The sequence below is a fragment of the Aulonocara sp. 'chitande type north' Nkhata Bay genome, linkage group LG9 (assembly GCF_057382095.1).
Source record: "Aulonocara sp. 'chitande type north' Nkhata Bay isolate Kocher_YH1m ecotype deep benthic linkage group LG9, A_spYH_male_GT1.1, whole genome shotgun sequence".
Taxonomy (NCBI): Eukaryota; Metazoa; Chordata; class Actinopteri; order Cichliformes; family Cichlidae; genus Aulonocara; species Aulonocara sp. 'chitande type north' Nkhata Bay.
In genome coordinates, this window is record NC_141352.1 from 29,763,475 (window position 1) to 29,776,603 (window position 13,129).

General features: G+C 43.2%; 1 protein-coding gene across 7 annotated transcripts in view; it reads left to right on the forward strand.

Moving 5' to 3' along the window:
• The first annotated feature begins 1,705 nt into the window (after positions 1-1,705).
• LOC147322368 (uncharacterized) overlaps positions 1,706-13,129 on the forward strand; it is a 125,444-nt gene continuing 114,020 nt past the window's right edge. Inside the window, exons 1-3 of one of the 7 annotated variants that reach the window (XM_086306800.1) lie at positions 1,715-1,866; positions 12,144-12,267; positions 12,623-12,728. In XM_086306800.1, coding sequence (XP_086162926.1) covers positions 12,711-12,728 — 18 coding nt within the window. In that variant the 5' untranslated portion in view covers positions 1,715-1,866; positions 12,144-12,267; positions 12,623-12,710. Of the gene's footprint in view, positions 1,867-11,224; positions 11,528-11,993; positions 12,268-12,622; positions 12,729-13,129 lie in introns of those variants that run through there. The other 6 variants (XM_086306803.1, XM_086306802.1, XM_086306799.1 and 3 more) reach the window with 6 other exon arrangements.

Consider the following 13,129-nt stretch of genomic DNA (forward strand, 5'->3'; position numbering starts at 1 on the left):
ATGTTTTCACACTTTTCCACGCTGTCAGATTCCACCGGTGGAGTTGGGCATAACTTGCTTTTCGCAAGTTTATCGCCGCACATCATCCACGCCTCCCGCTGAACGCGTAGCGCTACTTTGAAGTTTGTTTTTCGCGCTTCTTGTACGGCACTATGTTGCCTGGCGGATGGACATGTGACCAACATACCACTCTTGAACCCCGATACTGTGTGTCTGATCACATGCCCTTCCGCCAGGCAACGTAGTGCCGTACAACAGCGGAACAAACAAAACAAATCGTCTTACGATATGACAAAAATCATGGACAATCCATAGAAAAGCCACACCTGACTAAAAGCCGCAGGGTTCAAAGCTTGTGCAAAAAGTAGCGGCTTATAGCCCGACAATTACGGTAACAGGTAGCAACACCCCTCTCACCAGTAGGCTAAGAGATTTTTAGCCAATTACAAGTTACCACCTATGCTTCTATTTTCTATATTAAAAAACAACAGGAGTTATGCAGGTTTACTATGATCAAAACTTCAGACTCACAGTGAAACATCATGCTGTGTAACACTATACACCAGTGTAAAGTTCAGGAAAGTTTCTTCATGGTTCGGAGGCTGCTCGGCAGAGGATGATTTAAAGACGTGTGTGAAATGGGCTGTTATGATGGGTCAGAAAATGTGATGAGCGTTGCCTTTTTATAAAGAGTAGCTTTTCCTTTTTGCCAGCGGTCATGACCGCTATAGAGCGTTTCCCTGAGCTTTAAAACTGCAAAGACGGCATGGCGCTGTCACGCTGATGGCCCGGGAGATACCGTTGGTGAGTCGAAAACTATTGCCTGGATGCCGAAACTCCCAGTAGCCAGGAGAATGCCAGGAGGGGTTTGTTCATATGAAATAGAAAAAAAATACAAAGCATTAAACCATGTTAAAAACACAACAGCCTTTATAAATGCAGTTTGGACCACTTTGCAGTTATTTATTTGTAAAATATGTTTGGAATCATGTATGATTTTCCTTCCACGTCTCACGTCTACACCACGTTGTGTTGGTCTTTCACGTGGAATTCCAATAAAATTGATTCATGTTTGTGGCTGTAATGTGACAAAATGTGGGAAAGTTCAAGGGGGCCGAATACTTTTGCAAGCCACTGTAAAATAGAAAAAAATACAAAGCATTAAAAAATGTTAAAAACACAGCAGCCTTTATAAATGTAGTTTGGACCTGGAAGCAAGTTTCATCAGGTCATCACTTAAAAGACTGGATATCCCACCTGCTGTGGAGTTTTAATGCAGTACAGTTGTTATTATTTAACCCCTGTCACATTCTGACCGTTAAAATGAATAACATTCATATATGAAATGAAATTGTTTCAGGTAAACTGTATATGGTGTTAAATAGGCCTAAACTACTGTACTTTAATGTCGGATATTAGGGCTGTACTTCAAGAGCCATATATTTTATGAGGTGGTACTCATTGTGATAGACGACAGCAGGAGCAGAACAGACACACAGCAACAACCAACAACAACCCTGCAAGTGGACCTATTTTGGGGGGACTTGTGTATATTATATTATATTATATAATAAATAAATATATATATATATATATATATATATATATATATATCAATACAAAATTTTTAATTTATTTTATCAACTTTCCTTCTGACGATGCTCTCTGTGTTGAGCGCTCAGGGGATCTGCGCTCGACAGTGCAGCCTAGGCGGAGTAGTCGAACGCAGATTCACTGAGCGCAGGGCAAGCTAGCTAGGCAGAAGTTAAGCTCTCCTTTCAACACGGGAAATTGAACCTCCCCCACCCTGATTCAGATCTGGCGTTTGGAACTATTTTGTTTTTCATGTGACGTATGACCCTGAAGGTAAGCGCGTCATGGACTAAAGTAAAACAGTATGTCGGATGTGCCAGCAATGCTCAATTACATGGGTGGGAGCTAGTGTGTTAGCAGTTAGCTCGTTAACGTGTTGGACGGTGTTCCAGATCTACTGGCGTTTAGATCAACTGGCGTTGGTCGGACAGATGTGTGGCAGTCTTGCGTTTCAGGAGCTGCTACCGACAAACCAGCAAAAAACGCCAAATGTGTCATCTGTGACACGTGTGAGGTTATCTCAAACACACTCCGTCAGTCGTGATGCTGTTGAACAACAAAATGTTTAAAAATGTGGCGAGTTTACCTGGTGATATCCTCATGCGCGACGCGATCGCGAAAACAGCAAACAAGTAACACCACGCCGATGTTGTTCACAGGACAGCAAGAGTAAACGATCGGGAGACTCTTGTCGTCGTTATCGTTCCCCTCGCACGGTTTATTTCTCCGAATTCAGCGTTTTTGCTTCACAGCTAAAGCGAGCAGTTTACTTTGTGCACTAACATGGAGTCGAGTCAACCAGCGCCACCTCTGGCCAAGTGCCACAGCCGACAGCCAGATCAACCTGTGACACATCTGCACCACGTTTGAATTCGTGTCATGCACAACACATTTGTACCTTTGTGTCTGTTTGTGCGTCATGCAAATAAACCTTTGAAAAGAATGAAATGATATCATATATTCCTTATTGGCCTACAGTGGTAAAAAATTCCAAATTATATACACAAAGTCATAGAAATCACCACTTGGTCATCATGATTTTAATATTCTCTTTTTCCATAACAGTGAAATACGCCTTGGACAAATATGACACATCAATATTTCATTAGTGTTGTCACATCACATCCTGTAAGCATCGTCTGTCTGTGTCTTTTCCCTGGAAATGAATACAGGGAGTGCAGAATTATTAGGCAAATGAGTATTTTGTCCACATCATCCTCTTCATGCATGTTGTCTTACTCCAAGCTGTATAGGCTCGAAAGCCTACTACCAATTAAGCATATTAGGTGATGTGCATCTCTGTAATGAGAAGGGGTGTGGTCTAATGACATCAACACCCTATATCAGGTGTGCATAATTATTAGGCAACGTCCTTTCCTTTGGCAAAATGGGTCAAAAGAAGGACTTGACAGGCTCAGAAAAGTCAAAAATAGTGAGATATCTTGCAGAGGGATGCTGCAGTCTCAAAATTGCAAAGCTTCTGAAGCGTGATCATCGAACAATCAAGCGTTTCATTCAAAATAGTCAACAGGGTCGCAAGAAGCGTGTGGAAAAACCAAGGCGCCAAATAACTGCCCATGAACTGAGAAAAGTCAAGCGTGCAGCTGCCAAGATGCCACTTGCCACCAGTTTGGCCATATTTCAGAGCTGCAACATCACTGGAGTGCCCAAAAGCACAAGGTGTGCAATACTCAGAGACATGGCCAAGGTAAGAAAGGCTGAAAGACGACCACCACTGAACAAGACACACAAGCTGAAACGTCAAGACTGGGCCAAGAAATATCTCAAGACTGGTTTTTCTAAGGTTTTATGGACTGATGACATGAGAGTGAGTCTTGATGGGCCAGATGGATGGGCCCGTGGCTGGATTGGTAAAGGGCAGAGAGCTCCAGGCCGACTCAGACGCCAGCAAGGTGGAGGTGGAGTACTGGTTTGGGCTGGTATCATCAAAGATGAGCTTGTGGGGCCTTTTCGGCTTGAGGATGGAGTCAAGCTCAACTCCCAGTCCTACTGCCAGTTTCTGGAAGACACCTTCTTCAAGCAGTGGTACAGGAAGAAGTCTGCATCCTTCAAGAAAAACATGATCTTCATGCAGGACAATGCTCCATCACACGCGTCCAAGTACTCCACAGCGTGGCTGGCAAGAAAGGGTATAAAAGAAGAAAAACTAATGACATGGCCACCTTGTTCACCTGATCTGAACCCCATTGAGAACCTGTGGTCCATCATCAAATGTGAGATTTACAAGGAGGGAAAACAGTACACCTCTCTGAACAGTGTCTGGGAGGCTGTGGTTGCTGCTGCACGCAATGTTGATGGTGAACAGCTCAAAACACTGACAGAATCCATGGATGGCAGGCTTTTGAGTGTCCTTGCAAAGAAAGGTGGCTATATTGGTCACTGATTTGTTTTTGTTTTGTTTTTGAATGTCAGAAATGTATATTTGTGAATGTGGAGATGTTATATTGGTGTCACTGGTAAAAATAAATAATTGAAATGGGTATATATTTGTTTTTTGTTAAGTTGCCTAATAATTATGCACAGTAATAGTCACCTGCACACACAGATATCCCCCTAAAATAGCTAAAACTAAAAACAAACTAAAAACTACTTCCAAAAACATTCAGCTTTGATATTAATGAGTTTTTTGGGTTCATTGAGAACATGGTTGTTGTTCAATAATAAAATTATTCCTCAAAAATACAACTTGAATAATAATTCTGCACTCCCTGTATTTCCAGCCAATATAGGCAATCCATCAACATGGCTGGAGAGTTGGTAGTTATATACAGTCTGTATAAGTGTGGTTAATCTAATGAAGATTTGTAAGGAGATGGCAGTTACTGTGAATTCACAGCAGTTACAGTGATTAGTAATAAACAGCCAGTGAGAGTGAGTGGATTTAAGAAAGTCAGTGACTCAGGTGTGTCGCTTGGTTTGTCATCTGTTTGTGAGACTGGAGGAGACGTAGAAATCTTTTGTTTTAAATCTTAGTTAGGAAGGTTCCTGTTTGAAAACAAGCACTTTTTGTAAGAAATGCAAGAAGTACATCTGCAGAAAGCACACAGTTACATTCTGTCCATCATGTAGACAAAATAGAAAATGTTGAGCATTGAAAAACTGAGAACGTTGGGCAAGTTCAAAAGAAATGTGTTTGTAAGAACGAAAAACCAAATTGTTCCTAAAATACTTATGGAAAGTCTAACTGTTGTATGTCTGTGTTCTACATGTTTATCTGATGGAAAATAAAGTTGCTATTGTTTTATTGCAGTTTTTGGATAATCCTGAGTGGATTTACACAGTATGGGTCAGAATGACCCGCAACAAAATCAATGTCAATTGTTTGTTCTTCAACATAATACAAGGGTTGATTTCCAAAACTTGCTTATGATCTTCAATTTGTAGCAGATCCACTATCACACAGCAGCTGGAGCAGTCTCCAATGGAGGTCAGTCCACTGCTGCCACCTGTGGCCAAGTACCACAGCCTACTACTAGATTAACTTGTGACACATCTGCACCTGTTTCTAGGATCACATTAAGTAGAGGCTGAGTGGCTGCACTTACCCCTGGTACATCCAGATCTACCCACAAACATGTTGAAAGATGCAATGCCAGCAATGTGGATTGTCAACGCTAAAAACAATCAGTAAGCAAAGACAACAGGGATCAATTCTTTCTGTTTATTTAGCACCCACAACATTTGTAGTCGCCTTCTGCACAGGGGAAGTCCACACACACTGTGTGGTACCACTTTCCACAGAAGGTGCATTCGATCTGCAAGACTGAATGAGATTGTCAGAGTCATTGTCTGACTGTTTATTACTAATCACCTGCTGTACATTCACAGTAACTGCCATCTCCTTACAAATGTTTATTAGATTAACCAAACTTATACAGACTGTATATAACAGCCAACTCTAAAATGTTTGTTCACAGAGAAAAGACACAGGCAGACTACGCTAACGACATGTGATGTTACAACACTAGTGAAATATTAGTGTCATTTCATTCTTTTCAAAGGTTTATTTGCATGACGCACAAACAGACACAATTGAAAGGTACAAATGTGTTGTGCATGACACGAATTCAAACGTGGTGCAGATGTGTGTCACAGGTTGATCTGGCTGTCGGCTGTGGCACTTGGCCAGAGGTGACGCTGGTTGACTCGAGTCCATCATAGTGCACAAAGTAAACTGCTCGCTGTAGTTGTGAAGCAAAAACGCTGAATTCGGAGAAATAAACCGTGCGAGGGGAACGATAACGACGACAAGAGTCTCCCGATCGTTTACTCTTGCTCTCCTGTGAACAACGTCGGCGTGGTGTTAATTGTTTGCTGTTTTCGCAATCGCGTCGCGAATGAGGATATCACCAGGTAAACTCGCCACATTTTTAAACATTTTGTTGTTCAACAGCATCACGACTGACGGAGTGTGTTTGAGATAACCTCACAAGTGTCACAGGTGACACATTTGACGTTTGGCGATTTTTCCAGTCGGGCTACCAAAATCTATCTCTTCCCTGCCCGTCCGGCTATTGTAGGAAGGAAAAATATATGTCAATGCTTTTGCATTCTTTCGGAAATGTAGCTGGGTAATTATGTCATTGGCATCGGTGAGCCACTGTCAATATGTGACATATTGAAATCGCGTTTGAATTTGCGCTTGTTATTATTTTTTGGTCAGCAGCTCACTGCTGTGTGACATTTCAGACACTGAGATTCATCCTATAGCTGTCAGCGATCATGCTCCTGTATCTTTAACACTAATGCACAAGAATAATACTACGCCAAGTAAAAACTGGAGATTTAATATATCACTACTTAAAGATGAAGACTTTATTAAATACTTTAAAAAGGAATGGACTTCATATTTAGACTTTAATGACACTCCCGGAATATCTGCTTCTGTTCTATGGGAAGCAGGGAAAGCTGTGATGAGAGGTAAAATAATTTCTTTCTCATCACACAAAAAGAAAGAAGAAAACAAAAATATTCAGGAATTAGAAAAAAACATCAAATCACTAGAAGAAGCCTACGCGTCCCACCAAGATCAGGAAACCTTGAACAAAATATGCAAAACAAAACTAGAATTAAATGAAACTATTAATAAAAAAACACAATTCCTTATACAAAGACTTCGCTTGCAGAATTTTGAACACAGTAACAAATCAGGTCGATTTCTAGCTAACCAGCTAAAAATAAATAAAGAAAAAACAACTATATGTGCTGCTAAAGATTTATCGGGGAACACAATATATGATCCTGGAAGAATAAACAACATTTTTAGGGATTTCTATGAAACTTTATACTCACCACAAATAAACCCATCTAAAAATGAAATTGATCTGTTTCTTGACAACGTAACTCTTCCAAAATTACTAGACAGTCAAGCAATGGAACTGGATTCGCCACTGACGCCAAGTGAACTCCAGGAAGCCCTGATAAGTATGCCCAATAATAAGGCTCCAGGTCCAGACGGCTTCCCTGCAGAATTCTACAAAGAATTCTGGACAATTTTGGCACCAGTATTCCACAGCATGTGGCAGGAAATCGAGGAAAAGGGCAGACTACCACCAAATATGAATTCTGCCAACATTAGTCTCCTGCTAAAACCAGGCAAAGACCCTTTATTTCCCTCAAGCTATCGTCCAATTTCTCTTTTAAATGTAGACCTTAAAATAATCTGCAAAGCTCTCTCAAAGAGATTAGAGAAAATGACCCCCCTCTTAATTCATCCTGACCAAACTGGTTTCATAAAAGGTCGGCACTCCTCAACAAACACTCGTAGATTACTTAATTTAATAGACTACTCATACGATAAAAACATCGAAACCATAATATTATCTCTAGATGCAGAAAAAGCATTTGACAGAGTTAATTGGAAATTTTTATTCGCAACTTTACACAAATTTGGTTTTGGAAACTCTTTCATAAACTGGATAAGAATATTATACAATTCCCCAACGGCTCGTATCAGAACAAATGACCAGACATCCTCCAGCTTCTGTCTCCTGAGGGGCACCAGACAGGGATGCCCACTCTCCCCTTCACTTTTTGCAATTTTTATCGAACCTCTAGCAGCAGCATTTAGACAGGCTACAACAATTAAGGGCATAAAATGTAAGAACATAGAACATAAAATCAGTCTCTATGCGGATGATGTGTTGCTTTTTCTGCAAAACACACAAACCAACCTCTCTGAGGTAATTACTTTAATAAACTGGTTTTCAAGAGTTTCAGATTATTCAATTAACTGGCCAAAATCTACAGTTCTCCCCATTAACTGCTCCTTCCATAATTCTTCCTCTGCCCCACTGCAATCCGGAAATATTAAATATTTAGGTATTAATGTCTCTCCTAAGCTTTCAGACTTAACTAAACTAAACCACATCCCACTTCTAAAGAAAGTAGAAGGCGATCTGACTAGATGGAAATCTTTACCCATATCACTCATGGGAAGGGTCGCCACTATAAAAATGATGATCTTGCCAAAAATAAATTACTTATTTTTGATGATCCCTAACAAACCATCACAAGATTGGTTCAGATCTCTGGATTCATATATTTCCAAATTCCTTTGGAAAGATAAACCCCCGCGTATCAGCTTAAAAACGCTACAAAGAACCAAGGATAGAGGAGGATTAGATCTGCCTAATTTTCACCAATACTTCTTAGCCAACAGGCTTCAGTTCATCTCAGAATGGTTAAAACATACCTTCTTAGTTGAGCCCTGGCTAGATGTTGAACAGGCACTATGCAAGGATCTAGAGATTTCAGACCTACCATTTATTAGCTCAAACATCAAAAGACATGAATGCTTTAAAAGTATCAACATCAGCTTTTCTCTAACAGCATGGTGGGAGTTTCTAAAAATAACGGAGTCTTCATTAATCCCATGCAAACGTACACCTATCTGGAATAACCCTGACATATTACAAAACAATAATATGATTAATTTCCCAGAATGGAGTTGTAAAGGAATTAAATACTTAGAACATATATTAGAGGGAACAGAATTTATTCCATTTGACAGACTAGTTGAACAATATGGGATCAACAAGACAAGGTTTTTAGAATATCAACAAATTAAATCCATAGTAAAAAAGAAATTTAACCTCAGTCAAGTTGAATTACAAACACCACTAAGTGCGGCACATTTTCTTACTCTTAAATCCCCCAAATTATTATCTAAAATATACAGAACACTTTCTAAATTAGATGAATCAATATCCCTTCCTACTGCAAAGTGGGAAGCAGATTTATCAGTCAACCTAGACCAAAACTTCTGGTCTCAGATTTGCTTAAAAACTTTTAAATTAATTAAAAATCCCAGTCTGCAATTAATACAATACAAAATACTTCATAGAGTGCACTATACAGGTCATCGGATGTTCAAGATGGGCTTTACATCTTCCAACAACTGCTCACACTGTCAAGGCAATACACCAGACAATTACATCCACGCTCTTTGGTTCTGTCCACCAGTGCAAAAGTTTTGGCGCGAGATATGTGAAGACTTATCAAAGTGTCTGAAATGTAACATTCCAACTTCCCCCTTAGTGTGTCTACTGGGCAGCTTAGATAATGTCACTTCAGAAAAGAATATAGCCCATATGATCTTCACTGCCCTATGCATAGCCAAGAAAACAGTCCTCATGAACTGGAAAAATAAAAATAATCTTAATTCTAACCAATATAGAAATTATCTATTAGATTACATTAGTCTTGACACAGCCTCTGCCACCACATTAGATCAATTGCTCTGGGCCCCTTTTATCAGCTCCATCACCTAGTGGGGGTGGGGGGTCATAGTTTGGTCCCGCCTTCACTGTTGTGATTGGTGAGGGGGTAGGGACAGGCTTAGGGCGTCGGGGGGTTCCCCGGAGGCATCTTCCTTGGGGGGCTCAACCCGGGGTAGCGGTCATGTCCGGTTAGGGGCTCTGTTGGCTCTCAGGTGACTGTTTCCTCGCGGCTGCGTGCAGCGGGGCTAGGGGAGGGTCTGTGCTGACGGACGTGGGTTACTGACCTGGCAACCTGGCTGCCCCTGGGTGGGTCCGGGATGGGCGTGAGGTTCTGGGGGCGCTCCGTCTCTGGGCTGGGGCCCGGGCCGGGCCTCGGGGGCTTGGGTCCTGGTTGGTGTGTTGCCGGGGTTGTGGGCGGGTGGGTGCATGGGGGCCCGGCCCTGGAGCAGGGTGCCGCCGGTGCGTCGAGCCGCCTGGGGGGCTCTTCAACTGGTGGGGGGGATGGTCACATCTTGCAGGAGCTTTCTTCTCTTCAGGAACTCTCTGCAGGAGGGGGAGATACAGGAGAGGTGGAGGAAGATCTCAGCCTGGGCGTTTACCGTCTTATGTAGTCTGGAAGATGTGTGGATGGTGGGTGCAGTTTTCTCTGTGGTGGGGTTGGGTGGACTGTCCAGGGCTCTGTGGAGCCGGAGGGCGCTACTGCACTGGGCCCCGGTCTGATGGGCCTGGGCCCCCCTTCCCTGGCGGGTCGCGAAGGGTGGGAGTGCCTACTGGGGTCAGCGGGGGAGCTGGCCCCGGGGAGGGGTTACCTGCCCCTCCCTTCCTTCCCTCCCCATCTCCAGCTGCCTCCCTCTTCCCGCTCCTCCACAACCACCCACACATGCAGGGCCTTGGAGTGGGGGTATGTCACCAGGGTGCAGAGGAGGCTACCCCCCCCCCCCCCCCCCCCGTCCCCTTCTGGCTGCCTCTGCCTCAATTTTATCCCACAACTTAGACATTCACATTATTCACACTCTCATTACACATACATATAGGATCTTGGGGGTGGGCACAATCACGGAGTCCAAATTACCATCAGGGTGTATACCTCACCCCTGACGTCGTTGCCCACCTCTCAATTTTAAATACACTTAGTCATTGAGGGCTAGCAGGAGGGACTATGCGCTTACCTGCTGCTCCTTGGCAGGTAGCTCCATGCCCTCCTGGGTTTTAATTGCACCTTAGAACACATATGCATCAACACTACAATGAGCGGGTGGAGGGAGGTTTGGAGTCTTCTCCCACCCCCATTCTCTGCGGCCTGCTGGAGCGGGAGGGCTAGTAGGAGGAGTTGGCCGTCCGACTGCGGTCTGGGGTGTGGGGCCTCCCTGCTGCTGCGGAGTCGGGGTGGTCTGCCTCTCCCCACCGCAGGGAAAAGGGTAACACCACCTGGGTCTGGGTGCAATTCCCCCCTCCAGGGGCAAGGGTACCTAGACCCGGTTTGTAGAGTACGCTTGGGGAGTGTGATTGTGTGTACAGCGTCTCTTTATGTCTGTCTCCACGTTGGTTGAGTGTGGAGTGAGTGCATATGAGAGCATGAGGGTGGGAATGGATGTTTGTGTCTGTGTGTGCCTGTATGTCTGTGTCTATATGTCAGGTTGGGTATCAGACGCCACCTCTCTGGGGACACCTCAGGCCCTCCAAGGTTTGGAGGCCTATCTCCACCCACCACCACTTCCCCTGCCGGTGGCGGACTCCCTCAGGTGTCGGTGTGTTGGTGGTTCTTTGTGTCTGGGGGTGGGCGTCCGGGTACACACCGGCTCACTCCTTGGCGGCTGCTTGTCGGGGCCTGGGACCTGGGGCTCGCTCGGGCCCCTTTGGAGGTGGGGTGCCTTTGGAGGTCACTCAGGCACAGATGGGGGCCGGCAGAGCTCACGGGCGCGTCACTGCAACTCCCCCTGACTTCTGCTCCGCGGCTGCTGGGCGAGCCCTCATCTGGGACTCTCCTCAGCTCTTACTGGAACAGTGGCGCGGCTGCCCCTCTGTTGGTCTTCCATGGTCTCTTGTGTTCTGGGGGCCTCTGGATGTCTGGAGTTTTGATCTCCTCCATACCCGCTTCACACCCTGGAGGACGGGGCTGTGGCCCCCCCACACTCCCTAGCAGATCATTACATGGAGAAACCTTTGGAATGCAAGCATGCTGATCCACACAGGTATGCACACATGGGTATTCACAGACGCGGACTAAAGCTTTCTTGGCTGCTGCCTCAAAGCACACTGTGCGCTGTCTATCTTGCGTGCTGCACAATATCGTTTATTATTTAGTAAATATTGATATCTATGACTAGCTAGTTTATTGTGATGGTGCTTTGTTTTCTCTATTATTATGTTGCTCTTTGTTGTTTGCTGTCTCCTCTGTTTGTTTTTTTTGTTTGTTTTTTTTTTTTTTTCTCCATACAGGTGACCCAGGAGTTCTTTTTTTTTTTTCTCTCTCTTCCCCCCCCTTCTCACCGTCTCTTCTCCCCTTTGGTTTTCTTTCTTTCTCTCCCCCTCTTTCTCTCATTCATTCCCCCTGTCCTATTTATTAAAAAAAAAAAAAAAAAAAAATGACAAAGGATGAACTGAAGCTCTGCCATCACGTAATGTCGCATACTGCTGTTTCTGATGTCATTTAAAAAAAAAAAAAATGAATTTGCGCTTGTTTTTTTGCTTTCACTTTGCAATCGCGTGAACTGTGTATAGAGAGCGACAGTACTGATTGGTGAGTGATGATAATTTGCGCACCAATTCCTCTGGCATCGTCTTATTAATCGTTAGACATTTGTTTAGAACTCTTACAGATGTTGAAGAAGCTCCTTTAAGCAATTACTGTGATGTTCCTCCACCTCCAAAGAAATGTCAGAAGTCCGAACCACAAAAGAAGCGCGTATTCTCGGAAAAGTAGTTGCAGGAGGTGAGCTGGCTTCAAACAAATGATGAACGCGCAGAGATGTGGTGTAGAATGTGCCGTGAAAATTTAATAAATGACAAATTAAAAAGGCATGAACATTTTTTTTTTGGTATCGAAAAAATATCGAACCGTGACACCAAAGTATCGAACCGAACTGAACCGTGAATTTTGTGTATTGCTGCACCCCTAATAAATAAATATATATACTGCTAAATTTTGTATCGGTGCGCAAACCTTTTGTGTTTGTTTCCAATAAGTTGCCAAAAATGTGTTCTTTTAACTTGTCAGATAAACATATGAGACACTTTGACTCTTCAGTGCAGTGTGGAGCCTAACAAAGATCTGTTTTGTGTCCCAGCTGATCAGCAGGAGGAGAAGAGTCTGACGGAGCAGCAGAGGAACATTTTCAGCTACTTGGACTCAGCTCAGCCACTACAGAGGAAACAATGAGCTCAACACAGAAGGTGACAGACAGAGCAGGGCGATATGACCAAAAATATTTATCATGATATACATTTGAAAATTTGCGATAATGATATAACTGACGATATAATTGACGCTAGAGCTGGGCGATATGAGATTTTTTCATATCACGATATGTTTTTTTCATTTCAGGCGATAACGATATCTATCACGATATAAGCCAAATAACTATATTTGTAAGATTTAAATGTGCCGTTGCTCACAAGTAAAATGTGAAATAATCAGCAGCTTGTTTTTATTTAAATATTTATTTCCCATAATAAGTTCATCCATTAAGCGGACGCGAATGGATGGATGAAGTTCAACAGGGTAGATGTACTTAAGGAACATGAGACTTTTTCAGATAAATAAAGGCAAATATTGCAAACTACACAAAAGGCAG